The 27,148-nt window shown below is 45.4% G+C and overlaps 3 protein-coding genes across 9 annotated transcripts in view; 1 reads left to right on the forward strand and 2 right to left on the reverse strand.

The window, feature by feature from the left end:
* Positions 1–58: 58 nt before the first annotated feature.
* LOC120870500 (sorting nexin-1-like) lies at positions 59–2,017 on the reverse strand. Its single transcript, XM_040250184.1, is given in 2 exon segments — positions 59–1,312; positions 1,314–2,017. Coding segments are annotated over 2 exon segments (1,563 nt in total). The 5' UTR covers positions 2,016–2,017; the 3' UTR covers positions 59–451.
* Positions 2,018–5,706: 3,689 nt separating this feature from the next.
* On the forward strand, positions 5,707–9,018 carry LOC120870505 (BOLA class I histocompatibility antigen, alpha chain BL3-7-like). Of its 4 annotated transcripts, none has more exons than XM_040250196.1 (7): positions 5,707–5,819; positions 6,134–6,403; positions 6,604–6,879; positions 7,759–8,034; positions 8,153–8,247; positions 8,635–8,674; positions 8,814–9,018. In XM_040250196.1, the coding sequence occupies exons 1-7, from the start codon at positions 5,747–5,749 to the stop codon at positions 8,987–8,989; spliced, it is 1,206 nt and encodes a 401-aa protein (XP_040106130.1). In that variant the 5' UTR covers positions 5,707–5,746; the 3' UTR covers positions 8,990–9,018. The 4 variants fall into 4 exon arrangements, with proteins under 4 accessions (XP_040106130.1, XP_040106131.1, XP_040106129.1 ...); XM_040250197.1 differs by having other exon boundaries at positions 8,627–8,674; positions 8,814–8,897; XM_040250195.1 differs by having other exon boundaries at positions 8,627–9,018.
* A 2,701-nt stretch (positions 9,019–11,719) lies between these two features.
* Positions 11,720–27,148, reverse strand: part of LOC120870513 (BOLA class I histocompatibility antigen, alpha chain BL3-7-like) — a 47,232-nt gene continuing 31,803 nt past the window's right edge. For 3 of the 4 annotated variants that reach the window (XM_040250221.1, XM_040250222.1, XM_040250219.1), the window contains exon 6: positions 24,887–26,381. In XM_040250221.1, coding sequence (XP_040106155.1) covers positions 26,335–26,381 — 47 coding nt within the window. In that variant the 3' untranslated portion in view covers positions 24,887–26,334. Of the gene's footprint in view, positions 11,821–23,205; positions 23,213–24,886; positions 26,382–27,148 lie in introns of those variants that run through there. The other variant, XM_040250223.1, reaches the window with a different exon arrangement.

Consider the following 27,148-nt stretch of genomic DNA (forward strand, 5'->3'; position numbering starts at 1 on the left):
TCCAGCACAAATTAACTTATAAATCAAATATCCTTCAATAAAATAAATTTTTATTTTATTTTTTTTTTCCCGATTTTAAAGTATTTTATTACATAGTCTTTTCATGGCACCATCAGGAGTAACAGAAAACGTTATCCCCAGTTCCTAACCACATCCTGAAAAATATACATTTGTATTTATATATTTATATCAATACTCCACCCCATCCCCTAATTCCACCACCTAGCATAGGACTTTTGCTTAAAGCAAGAAACTATTCTTTCAGGTAAGAAAATATATATGGAAGCTAAGTGAAGTAACGGTTAGAGGGACTGGGGACAGCTCGGTCATGGGGGTAGGAGGGAAGGGGTGAAGTCCAGGCTGGGCAGGATGCATCGCTGGGCCCGGCAGAGGTGGTGGACAGTGTATAAAAAGGCAGCGTCAGGCAGGTGGCTCTGGTGTCCTCGGTCCATTAGGAGATGGCCTTTGCCTCAGGAAGGAAGGCTTCCCAGTACTTAGCCAGCTGCTGCTGTGAATACAGGAGTGTCTCGAGGTACTTGATCACATGGTTTCTGAAGTCCTTGGATTTCTCTTTCTCAAACTGTATCACTTCTTTTCGGACCACAGTTGAAATCCTTTCAAAGTCCCTTTCATACTGAGTCACCCGAGACTTCCACTCTACAATCTCATCCTTGGCCTGCTGCAGCTTGTCGGGCTTGTTGGCCCATAGCAGCCGAGCCTCAGCCTCCCGCTTCTTCTGCAGGGTGGCCTGAGCATCCTGCCAGTGCTGCCACGACTTCATGCGCTGGTCAAAGGCGGCACGGACTATGGCCAGGAGGCGAATATAGTCACTCAGGAGCTCCGCGAGGAGGAAGAAGTCATTGTTGGCCTGTTCCTGGTGGAGCTGCTCGATCTTTTCTTCCACCTCAGCCAGCTGGGAGAGTGCCCGTGACAGTGCTGTGTTGTCCTCAGAGCTCCCAAGCATGGCGAGACTCTTGGCAAATTGGGCCGTGTTCAGCGCTAGCTCTTTCCTGTGGTTGACTAGAGTTTCTACAACGGCATGCAGTTTCCGTAAGCACTGCTCCTCACACTCTACCTCCTGGAGCTTCTCCTCAAACCAAATGTCAGATCCATTCATCTTGATGGTCATTTTGCTGACCGCATCTGTAGCTTTGTTGAACATCTTGAGGAAACCAGCGCCACTCAATGTCTGGGTACCCACAGCACGTGGCAGCTCTTCTTTTTCTAAGAACTCTCTGACATCAGGGTCCTGTAACATGGTAGGATGATTCACAATCCTCTGAAGGTACCTTTCTAGAGCAGCCCTCCGTTTTTTCAAGAAATTCTGCAGAAGAATCTTCTTTCCCAACTTTTACTTTTGTCATTCCTATTAGGCTCTTCTCAGGTGGAGGAGGGACAATAAAGCCATTTTGGGAGTGCTTCTCTGAAAGCTTCTCATAAAGACCCAAAAAGTCACTAAATCTTCTTTTCACTGCAAAGTGTTTACTTCTGAACATTGGTAAGCTTGTCTGTGTCGTAACTTTGTAGGCCACATAGGCATTCATACCGTCCCCTATCTTCTCAGGATCAGTTATACCGACTGTCAAATCAAATTGGTCTTCCTGTTCTTCTTCCTCTAGCTCCTCATAGCTTGGCTGGGGCTTAGAAGACTGTGTGGCCTCCTGTGGAGGAAGAGAAATGAGTGTTTTGGCTGGCACCTGCTTCTGATTATTTTGTGTGCTGTCCAGGGATAGCTCCACTGTGACATCTGCAAAGAGATCCTGTGGCTCTTGATCTTGTTCCTCATGAATCCCATTTTCTTTGGAGCCACTGTTGATGGGAAGAAGGGAAGCAATTCTCTTTGGAGACCGGGGCTTACTGACAGCCACGGCAGTGAAAATATCCTCCCCCTTGGTGTCGCTGTCCCCGGCTTCGGGTTCTGAGCCCCCGACCGCCCCCCTGGACTCCGACTCCAGGCCGGGGAAGGGCGGAGGGAGTCTCTCCGAAGCACTACAGCCACCACCACCCGATGCCATCTTCCTCCACTAAATTTTTAAAAATAAATTTTAAAAATTCTTATGTCTCCTAATCATCAGTCTTAAATACACATTTTAAAAGTATCTTCTGTGATGACATGGAAAGTACACATTGAGCACTTCTACTGCATTTCAAAGTCCTATGGCCCAAGGAAAAATTCTGTGTGCTCTGAACTACCCTCTTTTTCATAGAAAACAACCATTATTGAAAGAATGAATGAGCAGAAAGACCTGTATAATTTAGTGAAACAATGTAGTACTTTGTAAAAATCTTGTATTAGTACAAGAGATGTTCAATGAGCAAAATAGGCTTATGGATTTTAATGTAACCGAAGAGAAAATAGTCAATGATATTGTTTCAGGTCCACTGTGAAAAAACCTTTGAGAAACTACAATTTGTACAGTTTTAGTTTTGGATCCAAGATGAACATCCACAACTATCTGAAAAGATTATTAAAAAATACTGCTCCTACCTATGTGTGGGCTTTTTCACTTTCACAGACTACCATCAAAATAACAGATTCAATGCAGATGCAAACCTGAAAATCCAGTGGTCTTCTAGTGAAAGAGACAGGAAAGATACTTGGAAAAAATGTAAAAGCTCTATGCTTCTCACCACCCTGTTTATTCTGGGAAATAGTTATTCACATTAAACACATGGGTTATTAATATTATTCTAAATAAACGAACAAAAAATTTTAAAGTGTATTATTCGTAGTATGGAAATTATGCATAGATGTGGTCACATAATACTATCCTTGGCATCCTCACTAATTTGTAAGATTGTGTAGATATTTTAATCAAAATTGCAAACAGCCCCAGAGCTAGGACTCAGGGAGACAATGGGACAAAGAGCTCTCAGAGGGGAGTTCAGTTCAGTGCAGTCACTCAGTCATATCTGACTCTTTGTGACCCCACGGACTGCAGCACGCCAGGCCTCCCTGTCCATCACCAACTCCTGGAGCTTGCTCAGACTCATGTCCATCGAGTCAGTGATGTCATCCAACCATCTTATCCTCTGTCATCCCCTTCCCCTCCTGCCTTCAATCTTGCCCAGCACAGGGGTCTTCTCCAATGAGTCAGTTCGTCCCATCAGGTGGCCAAAGTATTGGAGCTTCAGCTTCAACATCAGTCCTTCCGATGAATATTCAGGACTGATTTCCCTTCAGATTGACTGGTTGGATCTCCTTGCAGTCCAAGGGACTCTCAAGAGTCTTTTCCAACACCACACTTCAAAAGCATCAATTCTTCAGTACCCAGCTTTCTTTACAGTCCAGCTCTCACATCCACACATGACTACTGGAAAAACCATAGCTTTGACTAGACGGACCTTCGTTAACAAAGTAATGGCTCTGCTTTTTAATATGTTGTCTAGGCTGGTTGTAGCTTTTCTTCCAAGGAGCAAGTGTCTTTTCGTTTCATGGCTACAGTCACCATCTGCATGATTTTGGAGCCCCCAAAAATAAAGTCTGCCACTATTTCCATTGTTTCCCCATTTATTTGCCATGAAGTGATGGGACCAGATGCCATGATCTTAGTTTTCTGAGTGTTGAGCTTTAAGCCAACTTTTTCACTTTCATCAAGAGGCTTTTTAGTTCCTCTTTGCTTTCAGCCATAAGGGTGGTTGTCATCTGCTTATCTGAGGTTATTGATATTTCTCTTGGCCATCTTTGCTGGGAGCCAGCACGGGAGATCCCACCCGTGACAAGGTCATGCCGAAGAGCCTGACAGGGCAAGGTGAAATCAGGTCTCAAGGGGTCCTCTGCCCGAGCATCTACCCCGAAACCAAAATCTGTCTGTCTACTGTCTGCTATACTACACTCTTCTGACATTAACAGGGGGCTATCCCCGACCACCTTTCTCTGAAGAAAATCAACTTAGAGCTCTAGTTAATAAGTCTCCTGGGCATAACTGGAGTGTTTCAATTCAAACCACTCTGATGCTTTCTAACTTGCCTGACAGGTTTCTCTGGACTTTTTCAACTATGCATATGATTGTTTACAGCCTCCCAACCGTGAGAGGCACAGGAAGCTTAAAATATTCTAGGAATGTAGAGCCTTTTGAGGAGTTAAAAATCATTAGAATAGAACAGGTAAAGGTTTCATTGTTGAGCCAATACTTGCTGCCAAGTTTTCATATCCTTTATTTGTTGTGTACCCGGGAGTGCATTAATTAATATAGTTGGTATATAGAAAAAACAAGTAGCAACATTAGATCTTTATGTATTTTCTTTGTTATAACCCACTGCACCTTTGTTCTATAAGTATGTAACTTTATTTAGTACTTTGAGGGTGATGCAGATTTAAGAAAAAACACTTCAAGGGAAAATGAGTTTTTTGGTTGATTAACATTTATCAAGGAAAAGAGCCATAAAATGTTAACAGGCCTCTTGGACAGAAGATATGTAAATCACCTGAGAACTTTTGCATACCAAAAGGTATGCAGAAAGAAAGCTTGGTATTATAAGGGTCAGGACTGCTGCCCCTGCATGACTCTGCGTTTTCCATTATGTAAAACTTAGAGTATATAAGCACCTTTTGAAAATAAAGCTATGGGTTTTTTGCACAAGCTTGGCCTCCCCCATGTCGTACTTTCTTTCTCTCTTACTCTCTTTTTCAGGCTGATCCCTTGGAGCGGAGAGGCTCTCTGTGTTCACTTTTTTGCCTGGGCTTCTAAGACCCACTTGAGAAGGTCCCCAAGGTGGGGGCACCTTCTGCTATTCGAGAGGACGCCTGCGGCCTACGTGAACAGAGCAAGTCTCTTGTCTGAGACTTTATTAGCTTTCTGTGTAAACCAAGGAACATCAGCCTCTGTCTCTCCTCTATTTTCTTAACTGTTTTCTTATCTCTCCCTATACCTCTAAGTCTATAAATCTATATCTATATACCTCTCTCGCCTCGCCATCCACGCTTCAGATACCCTGGATCCAACTGGGGCTGGACCCTGGGAAGTGATTCCTGCTTGTGCTTCATCCAGCCCAACATTTCACATGATGTACTCTGCATGTAAGTTAAATGAGCAGGGTGACAATATCAAGCTTGGACGTATTCCTTTCCCAATTTGGAACCAGTCTGTTGTTCCATGTCCAGTTCTAACTGTAACTTATTGACCTGCATAAAGATTTCTGAAGTAGGCAGGTCAGATCGTCTGCTATTCCCATCTCTTGAAGAATTTTCCACTGTTTGTTTAGATCCACACAGTCAAAGGCTTTGGCATAGGCCATAGAGCAGAAGTAGACGTTTTCTCTCTTGCCTTTTCGATGATCCAGGGGATGTTGGCACTTTGATCTCTGGCTCCTCTGGCTTTTCTAAATCCACCTTGAATATCTGAAAGTTCAGGGTTCAGGTTCTGCTGAAGCCTGGTTTGGAGAATTTTAAGCATTACTTTGCAAGCGTGTGAGATGGGTGCAATTTTGGGATAGTTTCAACATTCTACCTAGCAGGAGGGGAGGGATCAGGGCAAAGTCCCAGGTGCCTGGAGGGCAAGCTGCTCAGGATCTCAGGGTCAAGGGTGGTGTCTGGGGCTGGGACGCTCCATGTTGGGGATTCCCCTTCTCGAGTTTCACTTTCTCTCTCACAACCTGTGTTTAGCCCTGCTGCCTGGACTTTCATGATGTGGCTCCAGTTCTCACTGCCACTGGGTACCCGGTTTCTAGAAAAACCAGTCAGCGGATCCCGGTTATAAACTCTCCACCAACCCGCCCAGACTCTGCTTCTTCCCAGATCCAGAGGATGCGAGTCATGGGGCCGCAAACCCTCCTCCAGCTGCTCTCAGGGATCCTGGTCCTGACCGAGACCCTGGCTGGTGAGTGCAGGGTCGGGAGGTAACGGCCTCTGCGCGGAGGGGCAAAGGGACCAGCCGGGAGTCTGGGGGGCAGGACCCCAGACACGGAGCGACTCTGACGCCCCTGCCAAGACCCGCCCCCTCCCCGGGTCCCGGCCTGTCCCTCCCTTGCTTCCCGACCCCTCTTTTCTACCCTTATGGAAGTTTGGACAGGTTTTCGACTGCTTCCATCTCGCTGGCCCTACACCCCCTCCTCCCTCCCGGCCCCATCACCTCAGACCCGGGACCCGCGCCGGGAGGAGGTCGGGCCGGGTCTCACCCCTCCCCGCCCCCAGGCTCCCACTCCCTGAGATATTTCTACACCGCAGTGTCCCGGCCCGGCCTCGGGGAGCCCCGCTTCATCGCCGTCGGCTACGTGGACGACACGCAGTTCGTGCGGTTCGACAGCGACGCCCCGGATCCGAGGATGGAGCCGCGGGCGCGGTGGGTGGAGCAGGAGGGGCCCGAGTATTGGGATCAGGAGATGCGAAAGGCCAACGACCACGCACAGACTTTCCAACTGAACCTGAACACCCTGCGCGGCTACTACAACCAGAGCGAGGCCGGTGAGCAACGCGGGCCCAGGTCCGGGTCACGGCCCCATCCCCAGGGACCGGCGGGGTCGCCCGAGTCTGCGGGTCCGAGGGTCACCCCAACACTGCGGGACCCGCCCGACCCCCGACCCGGGAGGAGCCGGGGCGGGAGGGCTTTACCCAGTTTCATTTCAGTTTGGGTTTAATCACCACGGGTGGTCGGGGCGGGTCAGGGTCTCACACCGTCCAGTGGATGTATGGCTGCGACGTGGGGCCGGACGGGCGTCTCCTCCGCGGGTACAGTCAGTTCGGCTACGAAGGCAGAGAGTACATCGCCCTGAACGAGGACCTGCGCTCCTGGACCGCAGCGGACATGGCGGCTCAGATCTCCAAACGCAAGATGAAGGCGGCAGGTGATGCAGCGCGTGTGAGGAACTACCTGGAGGGCGAGTGCGTGGAGTCGCTCCGCAGATACCTGGAGATCGGGAAGGACACGCTGCTGCGCGCAGGTACGAGGGGCGCGGGGCCGCCCTGATCTCCCCTCAGGCTGGAGCTGGCCTCCCACGAGGAGAAGAAAGTGGGGTCCCTGTGGGAACAGCGCCCCAGGTTCTTATCTGGAGAGGGAGAAATGCGCCCAGGTTTTCAGATTCTGTACAAGACAGTCACCAGTGGCCCCACTTCTCTCAAGGACAATCAAGGAATCCAGTGTCTTTGACGAAGAAGCAGGAAACAAACCATCCCTGAAATAGCTGGTCAGCGGTGCCCTTTGACCCTGGCCACCATCTTGTGATCCACGACTTTCTCTCTCAAGGCCTCTTCTCACCCTGAGAACTCCCTGACTCCAGCTTTTCTGAGTCATTCAGCCTCCACCAGACTCAGGACCTTTAGTCTGTATTCTCCCCCTCACATTTTTAGAGCTCCTATCCTAGTCTCTCATTCTAGAAATTTCCAAGGACTAATATAGATCATCCCTGATCTCTGATTTGAGGCTCTTGTGCTGCTTTTTTCAAAACCATGGTCCTGAATGTTCCACAGCTCAGAGGGTAAAAAATTTCATAAGTCTGGGGATCTGATGTACAGCCTGGTGACTATAGTTAATAATAATTCTGTATTGTATACTTTAAAAATGATCTTCATCATTCTCATCACCCCTGTCAAGCAGACACACACATAAGGTAAGTTGATGAATATATTAATTACCTTCACAGTGTCCATATATATCAAAGCAACTTGTAGTACACTCTAAATGTGTACAGTTTTTGTTAAGTATACCTCAGTAAAGCTGGGGATAAAATCACTGTTCTGTCCTTCCTCAGAATGGTCACATGATGCTGCTTCACTGACCCATGGAGGTTACACAAACTGTGAATTTTCTGATTCTTCCTCAGACCCTCCAAAGGCACATGTGACCCATCACCCCATCTCTGAGCATGAGGTCACCCTGATGTGCTGGGCCCTGGGCTTCTACCCTGAGGAGATCTCACTGACCTGGCAGCGCAATGGGGAGGACCAGACTGAGGACATGGAGCTTGTGGAGACCAGGCCTTCAGGGGACGGGACCTTCCAGAAGTGGGCGGCCCTGGTGGTGCCTTCTGGAGAGGAGCAGAGATACACGTGCCGTGTGCAGCACGAGGGGCTTCAGGAGCCCCTCACCCTGAGATGGGGTAAGGAGGGGGATGGGGCTGGAGCGTCCTCTAAGATAAAGCAGGAGCCCTTCAGGACCCAGTTCAGCAAGTTCAGGGCTCAAGCCTGAGGTCAGGGCCTCTTCTCTTGCTTCCACAGAACCTCCTCAGACCCTCTCCCTCACCATGGGCATCACTGTTGGCCTGGTTCTCCTCGTGGTGGCTGTGGTGGCTGGAGCTGTGATCTGGAGTGAGTTTTCTTGACTCAGTGGGGGTTTCAAGCCCAGGTAGTTTACCTGCCTTGTTACTAGAAAGTATGCTCCACACACGCATGGAGTCTGGAGCTGATGCTAACATTTTGTTTTTCTAAAGCATGTATGAAAATGAAAGAAAATTTTCACCTTCCTAATTCCAGCTGGGGACCAGGTTTCCAGCACTTGAAGGTCAGAGGGGGGTCTTTGATGAGGACAGACCTCCAGGAGGGCTGGTGGCCCAGTCCTTACACATTTTCCTTCTCTGTGTTCCTGATCCTAGCATGAGTTTTGACCTCAGTTCCAGAAAGTTCTGTGGGGTCCAGGACTAGGGGTTCCTGTAGGGTCTCATGACTCGGTCTCTCCCTGGCCTCTCACGTGATAATTTCTTCTCACAGGTGAAAAAGGACGGACCTACACCCAGGCTGCAAGTAAGTACGGAGGGGGTGATTCCTGAGATCCTTGTGAGGGTGCAGACAGAAGGCCATGGGGGGCTCACCCTCCTCAAAGTGCCTTCTCTAGTTTCTTTCCTGTGGGTTCTGACCACGTCCTGGTCTTGTTCTCCCCCAGGCAGTGACAGTGACCGGGGCTCTGATGTGCCTCTCTTGGTTCCTAAAGGTGAGACCCAGGAGGGTCTAGATTGGAAAGGGGATTGGCAGAGGGGACACATTGGACGGCAGGGACCTTTGAGTGAGACATGTGAGCATGTGGGGGGCTGTGGAGAATGTCAGCCCTTACATGACTGACCTGAACTGATTCCTGATTCTTTTCTCTCACAGTGATGCTCAGTCCTGCTTTGCGACATCAGATCCCCTGACCCCTCTTTCTGCAGCTGCATCTGAATGCATCTGTGCTTCTATTAGCATAACGTGAGGAGGTGGGGAGACTGGCCCACTCCTGCCCACCGAGCCCCCTCCCCATCTGACCTGTGTTCTCCTCCCTGTTGGACTCCCTTGTTTCGGCAGAGGCGGGGCTTTGCCCTTTCTACCTTTGTCTTAACTTCATGTTGTGCTGAGAAATACTGAAACTAAGAATCTGGATGTGAATTTGTTTTTTCTAATTCATGTCATGAGGGTTGATGGGTTAATAAAGAAAACGATTCCTAAAGTTTGAGACAGGTAAACAAACGGAACCACTGAGAATCTTCCAGCATCTACATGTTTGCTTTGCTGAGTCTGATATCAGTGGGACCACAGAAGGATACGAGGAGGTATGAGCCCTCTCCAGAGAGTTCTGAGACCTTTGTGGGCTTCAGAGTGCTCACTGGTTGGATGGGTCATCTTCTCCGTTTGTCCTTTTCCCTTCAGTAGAAACTTGCCCCACCAGAACCTGTGATCACAGGGACTCACAGGCGATCCAGGAGCTCAGCCAGATTGGGAACAACTGAGGTCAGTGATCAGAGGGCATTCGGAATGGGGAGGACTCTTAAATCCACACTTGAACAGTTGTACTTTCCTGGGAAGAAAAGGGCTAGAGATGAATATTGGTTTCTGTACCCTGAGGTTCATAGCCAGGTGGAAGGCTGAAGAAGTGTTATCAGCTCAAAATAATGAAAATCAATGAATCCTGCTGTTTGAAACTGTTACCTAAATGGATTTCTCACTCATTCGTTAGTGTAAACAGCAGAATACAAATTTTTCTGTTACATAAATGAAAATTGTGTGTATGTGTACTCATCTCATTTCAGGAAAAGCCACAGAATAAGCTTGAAGCTACCCAGCCAGGAACAGAATCCACAGTCCTCCTAGATGGGTCCCACATCGGACCCACTGGCCCCAGCTGAGCACAGATGTCACAACTCACACCACTGACCCCGTTCCAGGCTGGGACTGCTTTCATTACTTCCCTTGGCAAATGGGTGTCATTACTGCCATTCATGCCACCTTTGCCAAATACATTCTTCACTGTTTCAGCTTATGTCACCACCCCCTGAGCCAGAGTCAGTATGTGGTCACTTCACTGTGGGCTTATACTGTGTCCACTTGCAAGAATGTTGGGGAAGCAAGTATCCTCTCATATGGAGGGAGATAGTCTCTGCCTTCTAACAGGGCACTTAAAGTCTGGGATTCCCCTAACATGGGAAGAGGGTACAGTTACTGGGGGTGGAGATTGGGAATGAGAGACGGAAAAAGAATGACAAATTTCATTTTGGTTTTGGCTGTATTTGAACGTTGCTACGGACCAGTGACTCTTTGTGCCTCCCATTTCTCCCCTTCTAAATGTGTCTGGGGCTTCCCTGGTGGTCCACTGGTTAAAAATCTTCCTGCCAATGCAGGGAACATGGTTCAATCCCTGTTCCGGGAAGATCCCACCTGCCGCGGAGCAACCGAGCCCACTGGCCACAGCTCCTGGAAACCACACGCTCTAGAGCCCGGGCTCTACAACAGGAGAAGCCACCACAGTGAGAAGCCCCCGCTCTCCACTCCTGGAGAAAGCCTGTGCACAGCATGAAGACCCAGCACTACCAAAAATAGATGGATAATTATTTTTTAAAAGTGTATGAAGGTTATGCCCATGCCACCATTGTACATTAGATCTTGATTCAAATGGCAAGATTCCATTATTGTATATGGCAGACTAATATTCCTCTTCCATTTTCATATCCTTTCAATCATCGATGGGCACTTAGGCTGTCTCTATATCTTGACTATTGTGGTAAGCAATACTTCAGTGCACATGGGGGTGGACATCTCTTTTCTCCCCACTGATCAAGCTGGCTTTAATTGTTGACACAAAAATGTGCATGTTTTATACTAACACTGGCCCTGCACAGGTGTCTGATGAATGAACTTTTGACAACAGAGCCCCCTTCCCCTGTCGTGTGCCATTTTTTAACATGGGTCCCCTGAAGAAGCAAGTAATTCAGATGTGGCTCTGAAGAGCAGATTACCTCACCTTTTTCTTGCCTCCAATGTCCTTTTCCCATGCCTAAGACCACCCTGCTTGGGGGATGGGGTGGGGGAGGAGGAGACAGGCATTCGGCTTGTAGGATCTTATTTCGCCCACCAGGGACTGAACCCGGGGTCCTTGGCAGTGAAAGTGCTGAGTCCTACTCACTGGACCTCCCGGGATTCCCCTGACCTGCTTCTTTGTCCTGTAAATATCGCAAGCCCCTGGCCTTTGGGGAAGAAAACTATCTGTCCTCCATCACCTCACTTGGCCGCCTTGTGACTAAATCCTTTCTCTGCTGCAAACCTTGGCATGTTGCAGTTTTGGCTCACTGCTTACTGGGCAGATGAACCTGTCTCAGTAACATCCTCACTTCCAGGAGGGCTCTAGGCTTTACAACCTTGCCTTCTGCCTCCCACTCGCCTTCCAGACAGCAGCAGCGGAGGGAGGTGCAGGCAGAAGGGCTTCCTTTAGTAGAGGCTTGACGGGGTGGGGCGGGCGGGGCATGGCACTGGCCAGTCAGAGGCACCTGAAGAAGAGCTTGGGGCCTCGGTCCAGGGTGCACCCTTTGGGGCACAGTGGCAGGCAGGGCATCACGGTTCTCAGCGGAGAGACTGCTGCACCATAACCTTGTGCCAGAGGCCCAGGCCCAAGGGCCTGGACAGCACAGCCTGACACGTGGAGGAAGCTGAGGCCTCGGGAACGATCCCGGAGGGCAGCCAGGAGCTCCTCCAGGCCAGTTCAGCTGATCTCAGGGTTGGCAGACAGGTGAGTGAGACCAGTGAGGAGCAGAGACGGAGACATCTGTTCCAGAGCTCTTCAGGCCACGTTGCCCAGGTGGTTTGCCGACAGGTTCAGGTACCCCGGGCGCAGTCTTTCTGGATCAGATAGCTGACCAGGGTCCATGAGGCCTGGGTCACTCTTGCTAGCAGCCACAGCGCTTAGCTCCAGGTCCAGGAGGTGGTGGGCCGGCAGGCTGCTCAGGACCTGGGCTAGGGCAGTGGTGCCCAGGGCATTGTAGGACAGAGCCAGTGTCTTCAGGCACTGGGCACTTGGAAGGTGCTGCTCAGGGCCACCTGGTGGTTCAGGGAAAAGCTGGGGCCTAAGGCACAGGCTTGGAGGTACACGGTGCTGAGCGAGGGGCATGCTCTCAGGACGGAGGCCAGAGCCTGGCCACAGCCATCCCACCAGGAGTTCCCCTAGCTGGTGGCAGACGGCGGCCTCCTCCTGCAGCTGCTCGCTCCTCTGTGCTCTAGCCTTGGCCTTGCTCAGCTGGCAAAACTTGTGGTCCAGGCTCATACTCGGGTTCGTTCACCCAGTCGCCCCACCCAGGGTTCTGGACATACCCGCGTTCTCCATCGCCATGGCTGCCACATCTCTTTTTAACTTAGTGTTTTCATTTTCTTCAGATAAACATCCAGAAGTAGAATCGCTAGATCACATGGTAGTTCCATTTTTTATTTTTTGAGAGATCTCCATACTGCTTTCCATAACGGCTGCTCTAATTTTATATTCCCACCAACAGTACATAAGAGTTCCTTTTTCTCCACATCCTCGCTCACATTTGTAGAAGACTTTAATTATCTGGTGTATCATTATCCAGGGTATTTGGTGGCTCAGATGGTAAAGCGTCTGCCTGCAATGCGGGAAACCCGAGTTCGATTGCTGGGTCGGGAAGATCCCCTGGAGAAGGAAATGGCAATCCACTCCAGCACTCTTGCCTGGAAAATCCCATGGAGGGAGGAACCTGATAGGCTACCGTCCATGGGGTCGCAAAGAGTCAGACACAACTGAGCAACTTCACTTTCACTTTAATTAAAGTCCAGCTTATCAATTATTTCTTTCATGGATTGTGCCTTTGGTGTTGTATCTAAAAAGTCATTACCATACCCAGAATTCATCAAGGTTCTCTCCTATATCATCTGAGTGTTGTATAGTTTAACATTTTACATTTAGGTCTATACTCCATTTTGAGTTAATTTCTGTGAAGGGTGTAAGTCTGTACGAGACTGATGTTTTTTCATATAGATGTCCAGTTGTTCTAGCACCATTTAATAAAGATGTTATCTTTCCTCCATTGTATTGCCTTGCTCTTTTGTCAAAGGTCAGCTGACAATATTTATGTGGGTCTATTTCTAGGCTCCTTATTCTATTCAGTTGATCTACATTGACCCTTAGCATCCACAGGGGATTAATTTCAGGGCCCCTGAAAGATACCAAAGTCTGTGGATGCTCGAGTCCCTTTTAAATGATGTCACATCCTCCTGTGTACTTTAAATCATCTCTAGGTTACTTCTAATACCTGTAATTGCTATGGAAATGGTTGTAAATACAAAGTAAATGCTATATGAATAGTTCCCAGTGTGTAGTAAACTCAAATTTTGCTTTGGGGAACTTCTGGGAATTTTTTTTTCATGTTGGGGGCAATGGTTTGCCCAGTTTCCTCTCTTTTATGAATTCTAGAAGAATTGGTAATTTTTCAGCTCATTCAGGTTTTTACTTCTCTTAAGGACAGAAAGGTGATTTCCAAGCTGCTTATGTGTAGAACTGAAACCAGAAACTCCCCAAAGATCTTTTCACACAACTTCCATTTTCTGTTTCTAGAAAAGATGAGCTATAGTATTATGGACAAATCCTTCCACTGAAAACAGGTAAAAATACCATGTTAAACTCAAAAACCATCTTCTTAAAAGCATCAACGAGTTGACAAGATAGTGATAAATGACTTAGCCTCCCAAAGAAGGGAAAGATCCTGCTTGCCCTTCATGGAGAACAGTGTCCTGGAAATGGAGAAACAGCTCTGTGAGTTTATTGCACCAGAGTCCACACATGGCAGTCCTACACTTCCAGCTCTTCGCCCCAAGTTCCTGACTTTTTCTACCCATCTGTCTTCCCTTTCAAACTTTAACCCAAGTTTTTAAAATTCTGATTAAAATGTATACAGATATTCTATAATATATGATAAAGTATGCTCACTATAGAAAATTTATAAAATGATGTAAATAAATGATACTAAAAATAGCCGTAGCCTTCACCCTTGGAAATATTCTGTTGTATTTTCTTCTAGTTTATTATAGAAACTGATGCTACCCAGGTGCCAAAGCTCTAAGTTGATGGGCACAGCTCTCAGTGGCCCCAAGCTCTGTGTCTGTATCTCTGCCTTCCAACCAGTGATGATGGATGGTCCCTCACCTATCTAAGGTCACCTCTCGGCTTGAGCATAAGATTGGGCCCCTGCTTCCCCCAATAATCAATTTCCTAGTCTCTACTGTATCACTCATTCTTGCATACAATATGCTGTAATATTAATACCTCTCATTAGAACAAACAAAAGGAAACCAAATAAAACAAATAAAAATAAATACCACTGCAAGGCCTGTTAATGGAAATAAGCGAGTGAGTGAAAGTCACTCAGTCGTATTCAACTCTTTGCAACTCCATGGCTTGCAGCCTCTGTCCATGGAACTGTCCAGGCAAGAATACTGGAGTGGGTAGCCATTCCCTTCTTTAGACGATCTTCCTGACCCAGGGAATGAACCCAGGTTTCCTGCATTTCATGCAGATTCTTTACCATCTAAGCCACCAGGGAAGCCTCCCAATCTTCCATACATCCCATTTCTGATCCCAGAGCCAACCTCTTTAACTGTGTGTGTTTCTCTTATTGGTATTTCTGTTCCTCTAAATAGCACATTCGTAATACTCCTTCTTTGTTTTTGTATGTGTATCATTTTAGTGACTTAGCTCTCTTTAACATACCACAATCCTTCAAATAGTTGTTTTATAATTTTTATTAGCTCAGTGTTCAGTGTCTACATTATTATGACCGTGTAAACAAATGCTACTCACAGCTAAGCATTTAGTAGACCATGATCATTTTTCTCCCTTGAATTTTTAAAAACATTGTTCTGGAGTTAATAAATGTCTTATTCCTTCATTTGCTTAGTTTCTGTGGTATTGATTATGAGATCACTCCCAAACTTTCCTCTACAGCCTAAGGACTTATGAATATATTCAAGCACATAGATATTCTACTAACTTTGTCTCTTTGCACAGACTTCCCCACTGCCCTCAGTGCTGCCACACGGGGACAGGTTCCTTGCTCGCCTGGGCATGCCTGACATTCGGAATCTCCTTCACCTCATCCCAGGCTGACCTCTGCCTCTCTTTCCTACTGGCTTCCCTGTTGCCTGGATCTCACATGTTCCTCTCTTTGGTTTTCTCAAACACTTTCCCTTTACTCCATCTAGTTAGTATCCCGAGAAAGGGAACATGTAAAGTAAAATACTGAAACTCTAAATATCTAAAAAAAAATCCCCTGGAGAAGAGCATGGCAACCCACTCCAGTATTCTTGCCTGGAGAATTCCATGGACAGAGGATCTGGTGGGCTACAGTCCATGGGGTCTGAAAGAGTTGGACATGACTGAATGCCTAGCACACACACACACACAAATATCTAAAAATGTCTTCAGGCTACTAGCACTTGTTCACATAGTGACTTGGTATAGAATTCTGTGTTGGAAATAATTTTCCTCAGAATTTAGAAAGCATTGCTTCAGCATTTTCTAGCTTCTCCAGAGCAGATATTTTTGCCTCTTGAAGTTTTCAAAGTCTCCTCTTTTTAAAAAAATTTTACTTACTTTATCTTTGGTTGCACTGGATCTTCGTTGCCGTCCAAGGGCTTTCTCTAGTTGCACTGAGCGGGAGGCGGCTTCTCTTGATGTGGAGCACAGGCTCTAGGCTTGCGGGCGCGGTAGCTGGGATGTGCAGTAGGGCGAGCGGGCTGTGTAGTTGCGACACACAGGCTCAGGAGTTGTGGTGCCTGGGCTTAGTTGCTCTGGGCATATGAAATCTTCCCAAACTAGGGCTCAAACCTGGGTCCCCTGCATTGGCAGGTGGATTCTTATCCATTGTGCCACCAGGGAAGTGCTCGAGGTCTCTTCTTTTGCACCCTTTTCACCAAAATTTCATCTGTGATATATCTTTGTGTGGATCTGTTTTCATCTTCTGTGCTGAGAACTTGGTTGGGACCAGGGAGGTTCAAGAGGGAGGGATATATATATATATATGTATATATATATATATATATACACATACTTATCGCTGATTTACCTTGTACAGCAGAAGCCAACACAATATTGTAAAGCAATTATCCTCCATTAAAAAAATTTTTTAATACTACTTTATTTCAAAGTTGAAAAAAGCTTAACTGCTTATTAAAATTTAATATACTCATTAATTCTTTGACTCCCCCATCCAAATTCTATACTTCAAGATAGAGATGAGCAAAGGAGTCTGTATTTTAGATAGCTTTCTTTGAGTGATTGAGAACGTGGGCTTTGTACTTACCACACTTAATTTTATATTATATAATGTTTTGGCGGGCTTCCTTTGCGGCTCAGCTGGTAAAGAATCCACCTGCAATGTGGGAGACCTGGGTTTGATCCCTGGGTTGGGAAGATCCCTTGGAGAAGGGAACAGCTACCCACTCAAGTATTCTGGCCTGGAGAATTCCATGGACTATATAGTCCATGGGGTTGCAAAGAGTTGGACATGACTGAGTGACTTTCACTCACTCACTCTTTTGGTATCATTTATATTTAGACCATATCTAGAGAATCTAATATTCAATTACTAAATTAAATGTTCCCTTTACTCCTTACTTTGTAACCCTATAATATTCTAGGAGTAAACATAAATTAATAGAGTTGGTAAGAAGAGGAGAAAAAAAGAGTTTTTCTTTCCCCCAATACTACGACCAGTATATTTTCCCTATTGACAATATCCTCCTCAACCACTTTCATCTCTGACAAACTGATCTATTTTGTTATATTCCATTTCTTAGTCCACATTTTCATTTTTGTTCACATTTATTGCTAATATATTTGTTTGACATTTAACCTATGTTACATGTCAAGAATTTATGCAAATAATGGTGCGAGATAAAGGAACAGCTGGGAGCAGGAGATGTATAAGTACAAGTGGGCAAAAGACAATATGATCAAGACCCGCAAGAAACAATAGGACATAAAACTTCAATATTTTTAATTATAAAACATAGAAAATAAAACAACCCAGGTATTTTGTGTAAAGAGAAAAATGACAAGCTTGAAAATGCCATCGTGGAGCATTAAGAATCAGATTTACTCTCTTCTCTTACACAATGAAGAATTCAGATAAACATATGAAACAACAGTATTCAGACCCTGGGCATCAGGCAGCACAAGCACTGTGACTTCGACAAAGAAGAAAAGGAAAGCGGCAAGGCCTGCAGTTGTCTAGCTTCCTTCCTGGAGAGAGCTTCCAGGACACAGTGTGGGAAGGCAGGAACCCTAAGAGAGCCCAGCAGTCCCAGTGAGTTAAGGGGACAGAGTTGAGAACTGCAGAGACAAGGATGTTAGAATTACCAGACAGTGACAATAAAAGTTACTCTAGATTATTACAGGACTGGTGGTCCAGTGTTTAAGACTCTGCCTTCCAAAACAGGGGGCATGGGTTTGATCCCTCATCAGGAAACTAAGATCCCATACATTGCACAGTTCAGTCAGTTTAAAAAAAAGTTACTATAAATGTACTCCTTATGTTCAAAAAGTTATACCAGAGACATGAAAGATGTTTAAAAGATCACAATTACAATTCTAGATGAAAATGTCTGAGATAAAAATAACACTGGACGTGTATTGGTAGATTGGCAGATTATGATTTGACATTGCAGAAGAAAAGATCAGTGACCTTGAAGACATAAACATAGAAACTTCCCAAAATTATATGAAGTAATAATTATTAAAGTGCATTATTAAGTTTGGAACATACGGTCCAAGCAACATTATTCATAATAACCAAAACACAGAAAGAACCTAAATGTCTATGAACACATGAATGAATGAATAAATAAGAGGTGATATATCCACATAATGCAATATTATTTGACCACGAAAAGAATGAAGTACTGATTCATGCTACAGCGGGGACGAACTTTGAAAGTATTTTGCTTTGTGAAAGAAGTTAGTCACCAAAGATTGACATTGTATTATTCCATTTATCTAACGGGTCCATTTCCTCGAAGAGTCAGACACGACTTGGTGACTGAACCACAATGGGTCCTTCATAAGTGAATCTATAAAGACAGAAAGTAGATTTGTAGTTGCCTAGGGCTCAGGGAATGCTGGACAGAAATGGGGATGACTGCTTAGAAATAATGGATGTGTGGTGATGAAAATGTTTTTTAAAATGTTTTTGGAGTGATGAGAATGTTCTAAAATTGATGTGTGGTATTTGTTGCGTTAGCTCTATGAACATAGTAAAAACTACTGAGTTTAAATGATTGAATAATATATGTGAATTATATCTCAAAAAGAAAACTGTTCTAATGAAAGTGATGGCTCAATTAAATGAAACATAGATGCCAGAACTGCCATCGCAGTTCATAGAAAGAAAGATTTAAAGGTTCAGAGAAGTGGGCATGCTAGTCTGAATCTACGCTATACAACTGGAAAACACACAGGTGACTATTTCCTTGAAGAGACCCAAAGGATACTGTTTATCAGGCAATAAGGAATGCACAGATAAGGGGAGTATCAAGCTCATTGTGTCTGTCCTTGGCGAGCTGGGGCTGACTCTAGGCAATAATATCACAGAACTTAGCATTAATGTCTCCTTAGCATTAATGGGGATAATAAGATCCCAGAAAGCCAGAGGACAGGTGACAGCAAGTACGAAACAAAGTGAGCAGAATTGTCAAAACAGCCATCATTGTCAGAATTGAAACCAGAGAAATTCTGACTGTGAGGAATTTTGGAAATGGGTGACAGACCATTATACTCCTTGGGGCAAGATAGAAGGGCAGCTTACAAGAGTGTTGCCTAATATTTGAACCAGTAGAAGAATGACAAATAAGCTGAAGGCAGAGATAAACGACCTCAATAGAAAGTTATGATTCCCTGACCAGTTTCCAGATCTGAGCCAGATCTCAGACCCAGAATCCATTAATTAAAGGCCCCCATAGTTTCTGTAACACGACAGCAGGTGTGGTACATTAGTAACTCCCCAAGTCCTTCACTAAAGGAATCAATGGCCACAACACACTGAAGAAAGAAAATGCCCAGATCTTTGCTAGGCTTATTAGACAGAGTCCAATTTGACGCTGATTCTTAGGGAACCAAAGCACCGTCATGGACTCCCATTAGAAGAGAGGTATGTGAGGACCAGGAAATAGTTTGTGGCCTGTCTCAGGTCCACGCATGTCTCAGTGGATTCTCTGTGTCCACACATCCCCCCTGTGATTATTTCCCCAGTTTCTAAATGTGTCACTGGAATGGCCATGTTTAACAATTGCTGGAACCTCACATTTGTTTGACCTGTCCAATAAAAGCTTGGTAATAATATAGGCCAAGTGGAAGCCCTTGAAATAGCCTTTGAACCTTAGCCAAGATAGAAAATTAAACCAATTTTATATCTCAAGGGTAATGAAAGAGCTTAATACCTCCCTTGAATACATAAGGGATGTGGGGTGGAGCATGGTCCAAACATAGCAGTGAATTTGCCAATCTGGTTCTAGCAAAAATTGGATGGATCGTGGTAGATGACAGTGGACTTCTAAGAACTTAACTCGAATTAGCTTTATTGCAGCAGATGCGCCCAATGTGAGTTTTTAAATTAATTTATTTTTGACTGCACCGCTGGGCTTTTCTCTAGTTGCGCCAAGCGGGGCTTACTCTCCATTTGTGGTGCGCGGGCGTCTCATTGTGCGAGTTTCTCTTGTTTCAGAGCACCAGCTCTAGGGGGCGCAGGCTCAGCAGTTTTGGCACATAGGCTTAGCTGCTCCGCGGATGTGGGATCTTGCTGGACCAGAGATGGAATCCACGTCCCCTGCATTGGCAGGTGGACTCTTAACCACGGGACCACCAGAGAAATCCTGCAATTGATTATACCGTTACTCTTCCATCCAGGAAATATCACGGATTGATCTTGATCTGGGCTGACTTGTATTCCAGGTAGGATTTTGCCCTTGCTTCCCACAGAGCATCACTCAGAACTATTATCCAAGGGCTCACATAGTAATGTAAGTATAGAGGTTATACTTCTAGTCATTGGAGCTGAGTGATGGAGAGAACATTAAATTCTACTGGGCCCCCATTAAAAATAACAATATTTGCTTGTTTGGAGGTTCTAGCAGGGGAATGCAGCTACTCGTAATACCCTTGACCAAAGACCGGCCCACTTCTATCAGGGATGGTCATCCTGTTTGGCCATGCACGCAGCTTCGAGAGGGACACACGTGGAGCAGTGAGGGGGAAGGGGACTCCGCCTAACCAGCCAGATCAGTTCAATCAACCCTGGTGATAAATGAGGTGACAGATGTCGAAACCCGATTGCCCTCACATCCACAATAATATCAATATTCACATTATTGTGAATAATACCGGGACTCTTTCAGTCACAAGTTAACAGTTCTAGCAGAAGAGATTAAATATGTTGATTTACCTGAGAGGGCAAGGATGGGGCTGACTTGAGACGTGACTGGATCCAGGGATCAGATTTGTCATCAGATCTCTCTCTCTGTTCTTTGGGAAAGTACCCAAGGTCATCTCTAACCTGCTTCACACTGCCCCGCTTAAACAACTTAAGCAAAAAGATAAACCTCTTTCTCACCGTGTCCGTACAGAAAGGACCAGAGACAGTTAGCCCTGGACCAATTCCTGTTGCTAGGCTGATGTGGTATAATGTGGTTACACCCTGATTGGTCAGGTCTGGGTCATGTGCATCCCTTGGTATGTAATAATACTTCCTAAGTTATTTAAGGTCATACTGATTATTGAACCATGTCACTATTAAATAAAAAGACCCTTGAGAATTTTTTGGTCCATGAGAAAAATGAGAGAACATTAACTGTTAACAAAGTTGGCTTTCTTTTCTTTACCTTTAGTTTCTAGCCAACAACATTTGACTCTTTTCATCACAAAATTACTGGGCGGTAAACAGACTCTAAGATCCTCTCCTAAATCTTCATCTTTTGGCATCCATGCCCATGTGTAACTTTTACCCTTAGAGTATAAGCTGTACATAGTGACTTACTGGTAGCAAATAGAATTCAAGAAGTGGGTGCTATTTGCTTGGGGATGACCAGGGACAGGACATGAGGGAACCGGGATCAGTTGTCTCAGTTGTCCAAGCCAGGCCGGGAAAGCGGAAATTCCCAGTGAAAACTATTGTCAAGTGACCCTGCATTCCTTTTCCATCTAAGGAGTTCCTCCTCTGGATCTCATCCTTCACAGTCCCTGCCGTCAGACTGCAGGAGGAGGAGGGTGAGACCACTAACCGTGACTAAACAACAAGGACTGTTGTATATTGGTTTGAAATTACTTCAGATCCCCTCGTTCAGATCTTCCACCTTAAGTGCAGTCATTTTAATCCACTTGTTTATGGCTAAGAGCAAAAAAAATTTTTTTTTCTTTGCAGTACCATTGTTTTGATATAAGAATGAAGTAAATTGTGAAGGATGTCATCGTGTCCTCTGCTGTTGACTGACAAGAACTTAGCAGCCCAGTTGCTCAGAGGCTTGCTGGGGACTTACTGATAAGAACGTGTGCAGGAACAACTATGACAAAGGGACAGCTGGGATATAAAAAACCAAGAGATAGGGAGGACCATCTGAGAGGTTCAGTAAGGGCAAAACCATCCTTTGTAGATCTAGCTTTCTGAAGTTATTGAGACACTTGCTCCTGCTTTGGCCAAGGCACCCCTTCGGTCGGCTGTGATATCCAACCATGCAGCAGTCTCAGGAAGGAAAGGGATGACTGTTACCGCTCCACTAGGCCCTCGTTATTGGCAGACACGAGCCATGCAATGTCCCTGGAGAGATAACCCTCGGAGCAGCCTCCTCCGCCTGCCAACGCAGGGGCCAACGCTCCCTAGCCACACGCTCTAGCAAAACCTGCTCTCCCGAGAAACCAAACTGCCATAAAAGATGCGCCTCGTGGTATATTTGGACATTATCTCTGTCATATTTCCTTGCCTAGAACAACAGTGTAGTTCATCATTTGTTTGGAGTATTTCTTTATTAGCTTATTAAAAGACATTATCCTGTATGCTATTGGCTTTTGAAATTATTATGATTTTCACAGTGAACCTCTGTTAAATAAACTATTGGCAAAGACAATCTCAATCTCTGAGAACAATTTGCCGCCTGCAAAACAAATCATAAAACAAAGGAATCTGATCTGTAGTGAAAACAGGAAGTGTAGAAACAAAGACTTCCAAACCTAGCACCTGGTGAGTCCCAGGGCTGGAAAGATCAGGAGGGTGTCTCCAATCTCCCTGTGCTGCACCTGGGACCCAGCTCCCCTTACTTTAATTTAGAATAATGTCCCACCCAGGAGCCCACAGTGGTGACACGGCAACTGGATCTCTGCTCAGAACAGATCACCACGGCCACACACTCCTAGGAAGTCCTATTCTCTCAACAAGCATTAATTCAGTGTGTGCAGCAGAAACCCAAATAATAGCGATCTAGACAGGATGGAAGAGACTTCCATGATAGTGAGACAGGCAGTTCCAGGACAGCCTGAGGGGTTCTGTACCACGAAGGTATCCAGGCATCCAGGGTTCCTATGACCTACCTTCCTTCTCTGCTTTTCCTGAGGTGGTGCCCTTATTGGGATGACCCAAGGCACCTGAAGGTAGTCGTGGCCAAGTGGTTAAGGCGATGGACTTAACCATCCATCGGGGTTTCCCCGCACAGGTATGAATTCTGCCAACTACGGTTTTATCCACACAAGGAAGGTACCAAAGACCCTCACTTTCATGCCACAGTCAACTGAAACCATTCAGCAGTCAACCAAGTCACTCTTGGGCCAAACAACCTGCCCTCCAGTTCCATTTGGCCTTGCTCATCTGGTGGCTCAGACAGTAAGAATCCGTCTGCAATGCGGTAGACCTAGGTTTGATCACTGGGTTGGGAAGATCCCCTGGAGGAGGGCATAGCAACCCACTGCAATATTCTTGCCTGGAGAATCCCCATGGACAGGGGAACCTAGCAGACTACAGTCCATGGGGTTGTAAAGAGTCAAACATGACTGAGAAACTATGCACAAGATACCTAAGAGCATGTTCAGGGTCCGTAAGCAACCAGGGAGAGCAGGAGAGGAGGAGAGCGGAGCCCTTTAAAGGCAAAATGGGAAACTTAGTATCTAGGTCATCATATTGATCATGATTTAGTCACACAGACATGGTTAAATTCAAGGAAGGCTGGAGAATGGATAGTTTTTAATCTGGGTGACTTTGTTTCCCAATAAAACTATTACTATGGAATAAGGATGAATTTTGTTACACTTGGTAATTTTTTTTAAATCAAGAATAATTTTTATTATCTTAAACTACATCACATTTATCTGTTAAAAAAATGGAATATTTTCAGAATATATTTTAAATTGAAAAAGAAAGGTACAGATAGAACATATAGTAAAATGACCCCTGATTAAAAAGGGAAATCTCTGTCTATAACATATAGAAACCGGCAACAGTGGTTGGGTCCAGGAAGAAAATTTGGAAAATCTGTAGATGGATAGGGGAGAAAAATTTGCTTTTACTGTATACACTTTTTATTATTTGAGATTTTTCAACCTTGTGCTTGTGATAGCTTATGGTGAACGATGTCGGATTTGTGATCTCCGAAGATACAACTTTGGGAGCAGGGACCAAGCTTGACCACTTGGGGCTCTTGTGTGGCAGAAGTTTTGTTACAGTGAAAAGGGGCAGAGAAAGCTTCTGACATAGACATCAGAAGGCTGGCAGAGTGCCCCCCCCTCACTAGTGTTAGCAAGGGAATTATATACTTTTTTAAATTAGTTATTACAATAAATCAAAAGAATGTCTCAAGGTTGTAAAAATTTTACCAGACCACTCCTACAGCTTACATTTTAGGATAACAGGATTAGAACTTAATAATAGAAAGATCTTACCAGACCCACTCCCATAATATACATTCTAAGATATCAGGATTAGTCAGAAGGTTTTCAGGAAGGAGAAACTGTCCTCAAGCAGGATACATTGTTACATAATCCCTAGTATAGCATTTAATGGAGAAGGCAATGGCATCCCACCCCAGTACTCTTGCCTGGAAAATCCCATGGATGGAGAAGCCTGGTAGGCTGCAGTCCATGGGGTCGCTAAGAGTCGGACACGACTGAGCGACTTCACTTTCACTTTTCACTTTCATGCATTGGAGAAGGAAATGGCAACCCACTCCAGTGTTCTTGCCTGGAGAATCCCGGGGATGGGGGAGCCTGGTTGGCTGCTGTCTATGGGGTTGCACAGAATTGGACACGACTGAAGCGACTTAGCACAGCGTTTAAACTGAGTTGTTTATTGTGTAATCATCAGTTCAGAAAAAGAAAAGCCATTTTATGTGACTAAGACTAAGGAATGTAGAGGAAAAATAAGTTTGTCGTTTCCCCCGGAGAACCCCAGAGCTTTCCTGGGTTGCTGCACGAAGCCTTTCTCTAGCTGCAGCGTGAGGGCTACTCTCGAGTTGCGGTGCCTGGGCTCCTCATTGCAGTGGCTCCTCTTGCTGTGGAGCACAGGCTCTGGGCTGCATGGGCTCAGTAGTTGCAGCACGCTGGCTTACTTGCTCCGTGGCATCTGGGATCTTCTTGGACTGCAGATCGAACAGTCGGCCCCCATGCTGCAAGGCAGATTCTTAATTGCTGGACAACCAGGGAAGCCTGTATGTCTTCTTTAGAGAAATGTCTTCTGCCTATTTTTTGGTTGGGAATTTGTTTTATGATATTGAGTTGTATGAGTTGTTTGTATATTTTGTATGTTAACTTCTTCTCAATCACATCTTTTGCAGATATTTTCTCCCACTCTGCAGGCTACCTTTTTCATTTCATTGATGGTTTCCTTTGCTATCCAAAAGCTTTTAAGTTTGATTAGGTCCCACAAAATCACTGCAGATGGTGATTGCAGCCATGAAATTAAAAGACACTTACTCCCTGGAAGGAAAGTTATGACCAACCTAGACAGCACATTAAAAAGCAGAGACATTACTTTGCCAACAAAGGTCCATCTAGTCAAGGCTATGGTTTTTCCAGTGGTCACGTATGGATGTGAGAAAGCTGAGTGCCGAAGAATTGATGCTTTTCAACTGTGGTGTTGGAGAAGACTCTTGAGAGTCCTTTGGACTCCAGTGAGATCCAACCAGTCCATCCTAAAGGAGATCAGTCCTAGGTGTTCATTGGAAGGACTGATGTTGAAGCTGAAACTCCAACACTTTGGCCACCTGATTCGAAGAGCTGACTCATTTGAAAAGACTCTGATGCTACAAAAGATTGAGGGCAGGAGGAGAAGGGGATGACAGAGGATGAGATGGTTGGATGGCATCACCGACTCAATGGACATGAGTTTGGGTAAACTCCAGGAGTTGGCGATGGACAGGGAGGCCTGGTGTGCTGTGGTTCATGGGGTTGCAAAGAGTCGGACACAACTGAGTGGCTGAACTAAACAGACTAATCTAAGAAAATACTGCTACGATTTACGTCCAAGTACATTTTGCTTATAGTCTCTTCTAAGAGACGTATGGTGTCAAGTATTGCATTTAGTTCTTTAAACCATTTTAAATTTATTTTTGCATATGTTGTGAGGGAATGCTCTAATTTCATTGATTTACATGTAGCTGTCCAGCTTTCCCATGCGCTGGGAAGTTTTTGATTATTGATTCAGTCTTCTTACCTGTTATTGATCTGTTCAGCTATTCTGTTCCTTCATGATTTTGTCTTGGTAGGTTGTGTATACCCACTTCTTCTAGTTCCTCCAGTTTGTCTGCTGTATAATCATTCATAGTCATCTTTCATACTCCTTTGTATTTCTGTGATATCAGCTGCAACATGAAAGTGTCTTGAATGACAGACACTACATCCTTCCATGAGAGATGAAAACTCAATCCCCCAAATATACAGCTGGGAAAGATGAGGCACTCTTAGTCACATGACATGTGCTGAGCTGTCACTCTGGACATAATGACACATATTTGCTGGGTGTGTGCACACAGCATTTGGCAAAGGTGGTGAGTGGCAGGAGTGACATTCAGTTGCCAAGAGCAATAGTGATAGCAGTTCTAGCCATACAGTTGAGTGTCCAGCATCAGGGGTGTCATTGTAACAAAGGCAACTGTGTCCAGCAACAGAGCAGTGGTTCCTGTATGTACATTTAGAAAAGCATCATGAATTTTGTTCCCGAATGTGCTGACTCAGTCCCTGAAATAAAAAGAGCCAAGTATGTAAGCATATGTACACACACACACACATACACATACATGTTTAAATTAGAAAAACTTGGGTTCCATTGATTGCACCAAGATGTGAATGAGAAGTCAATGCAGGGAATAGTTTCGGAGAGTAAGGATTCAGAGACATTCTTTATGCTGAGCTGATAACCGCTTCCTCAGTTTTCCACCTGGCTACATATCCCAGGGTAGGGCAAACAACATAAAAGTCCCAGCAGATGTCTTGCTTTTTTCTTCCCAGGAAAAAAACAACATTTAATTGTGGATTTAAGACACTTCCCCAACCTGAGCGCTCTGATCACTGACCCTTGTCAGTCATCCTCAACCTGGCTAAGACCTAAGACTGCTTATAGGTACTGCTGCAAAACACTTGGGCCTCTCCCTAGACCCACCATTTCAGAAAGCTGAGCACAGAGTCCGGACTTGCTTATCAACAAGCCCTACAGGTGAGGCTGCTGAACAGCCATGTGGGAATCCTGCTCTATGTTTTTGCTACTAAATGTGTGCTCTGAAGATGAGCAGCAACAGCACCAACCTTGCTATGAGTTCAGATTCTTACATTCAACTTTGAACCACTGGAACTTAATGACATGTCCGGGGAATTCTCGTGCACAGGTAAGTCGGGGACTACCTGGTCTCCGTGCTGTCTAGACATGTGTCAGAATCGTGCCGTCTGCTCAGGTGCGTGATCCAATAGGACTGTATAGGGCTGTGAGGTCCAGGGTTCAGTCCTTGTTC

This window comes from Oryx dammah, unplaced genomic scaffold, assembly GCF_014754425.2.
Source record: "Oryx dammah isolate SB20612 unplaced genomic scaffold, SCBI_Odam_1.1 HiC_scaffold_11, whole genome shotgun sequence".
Classification (NCBI taxonomy): Eukaryota; Metazoa; Chordata; class Mammalia; order Artiodactyla; family Bovidae; genus Oryx; species Oryx dammah.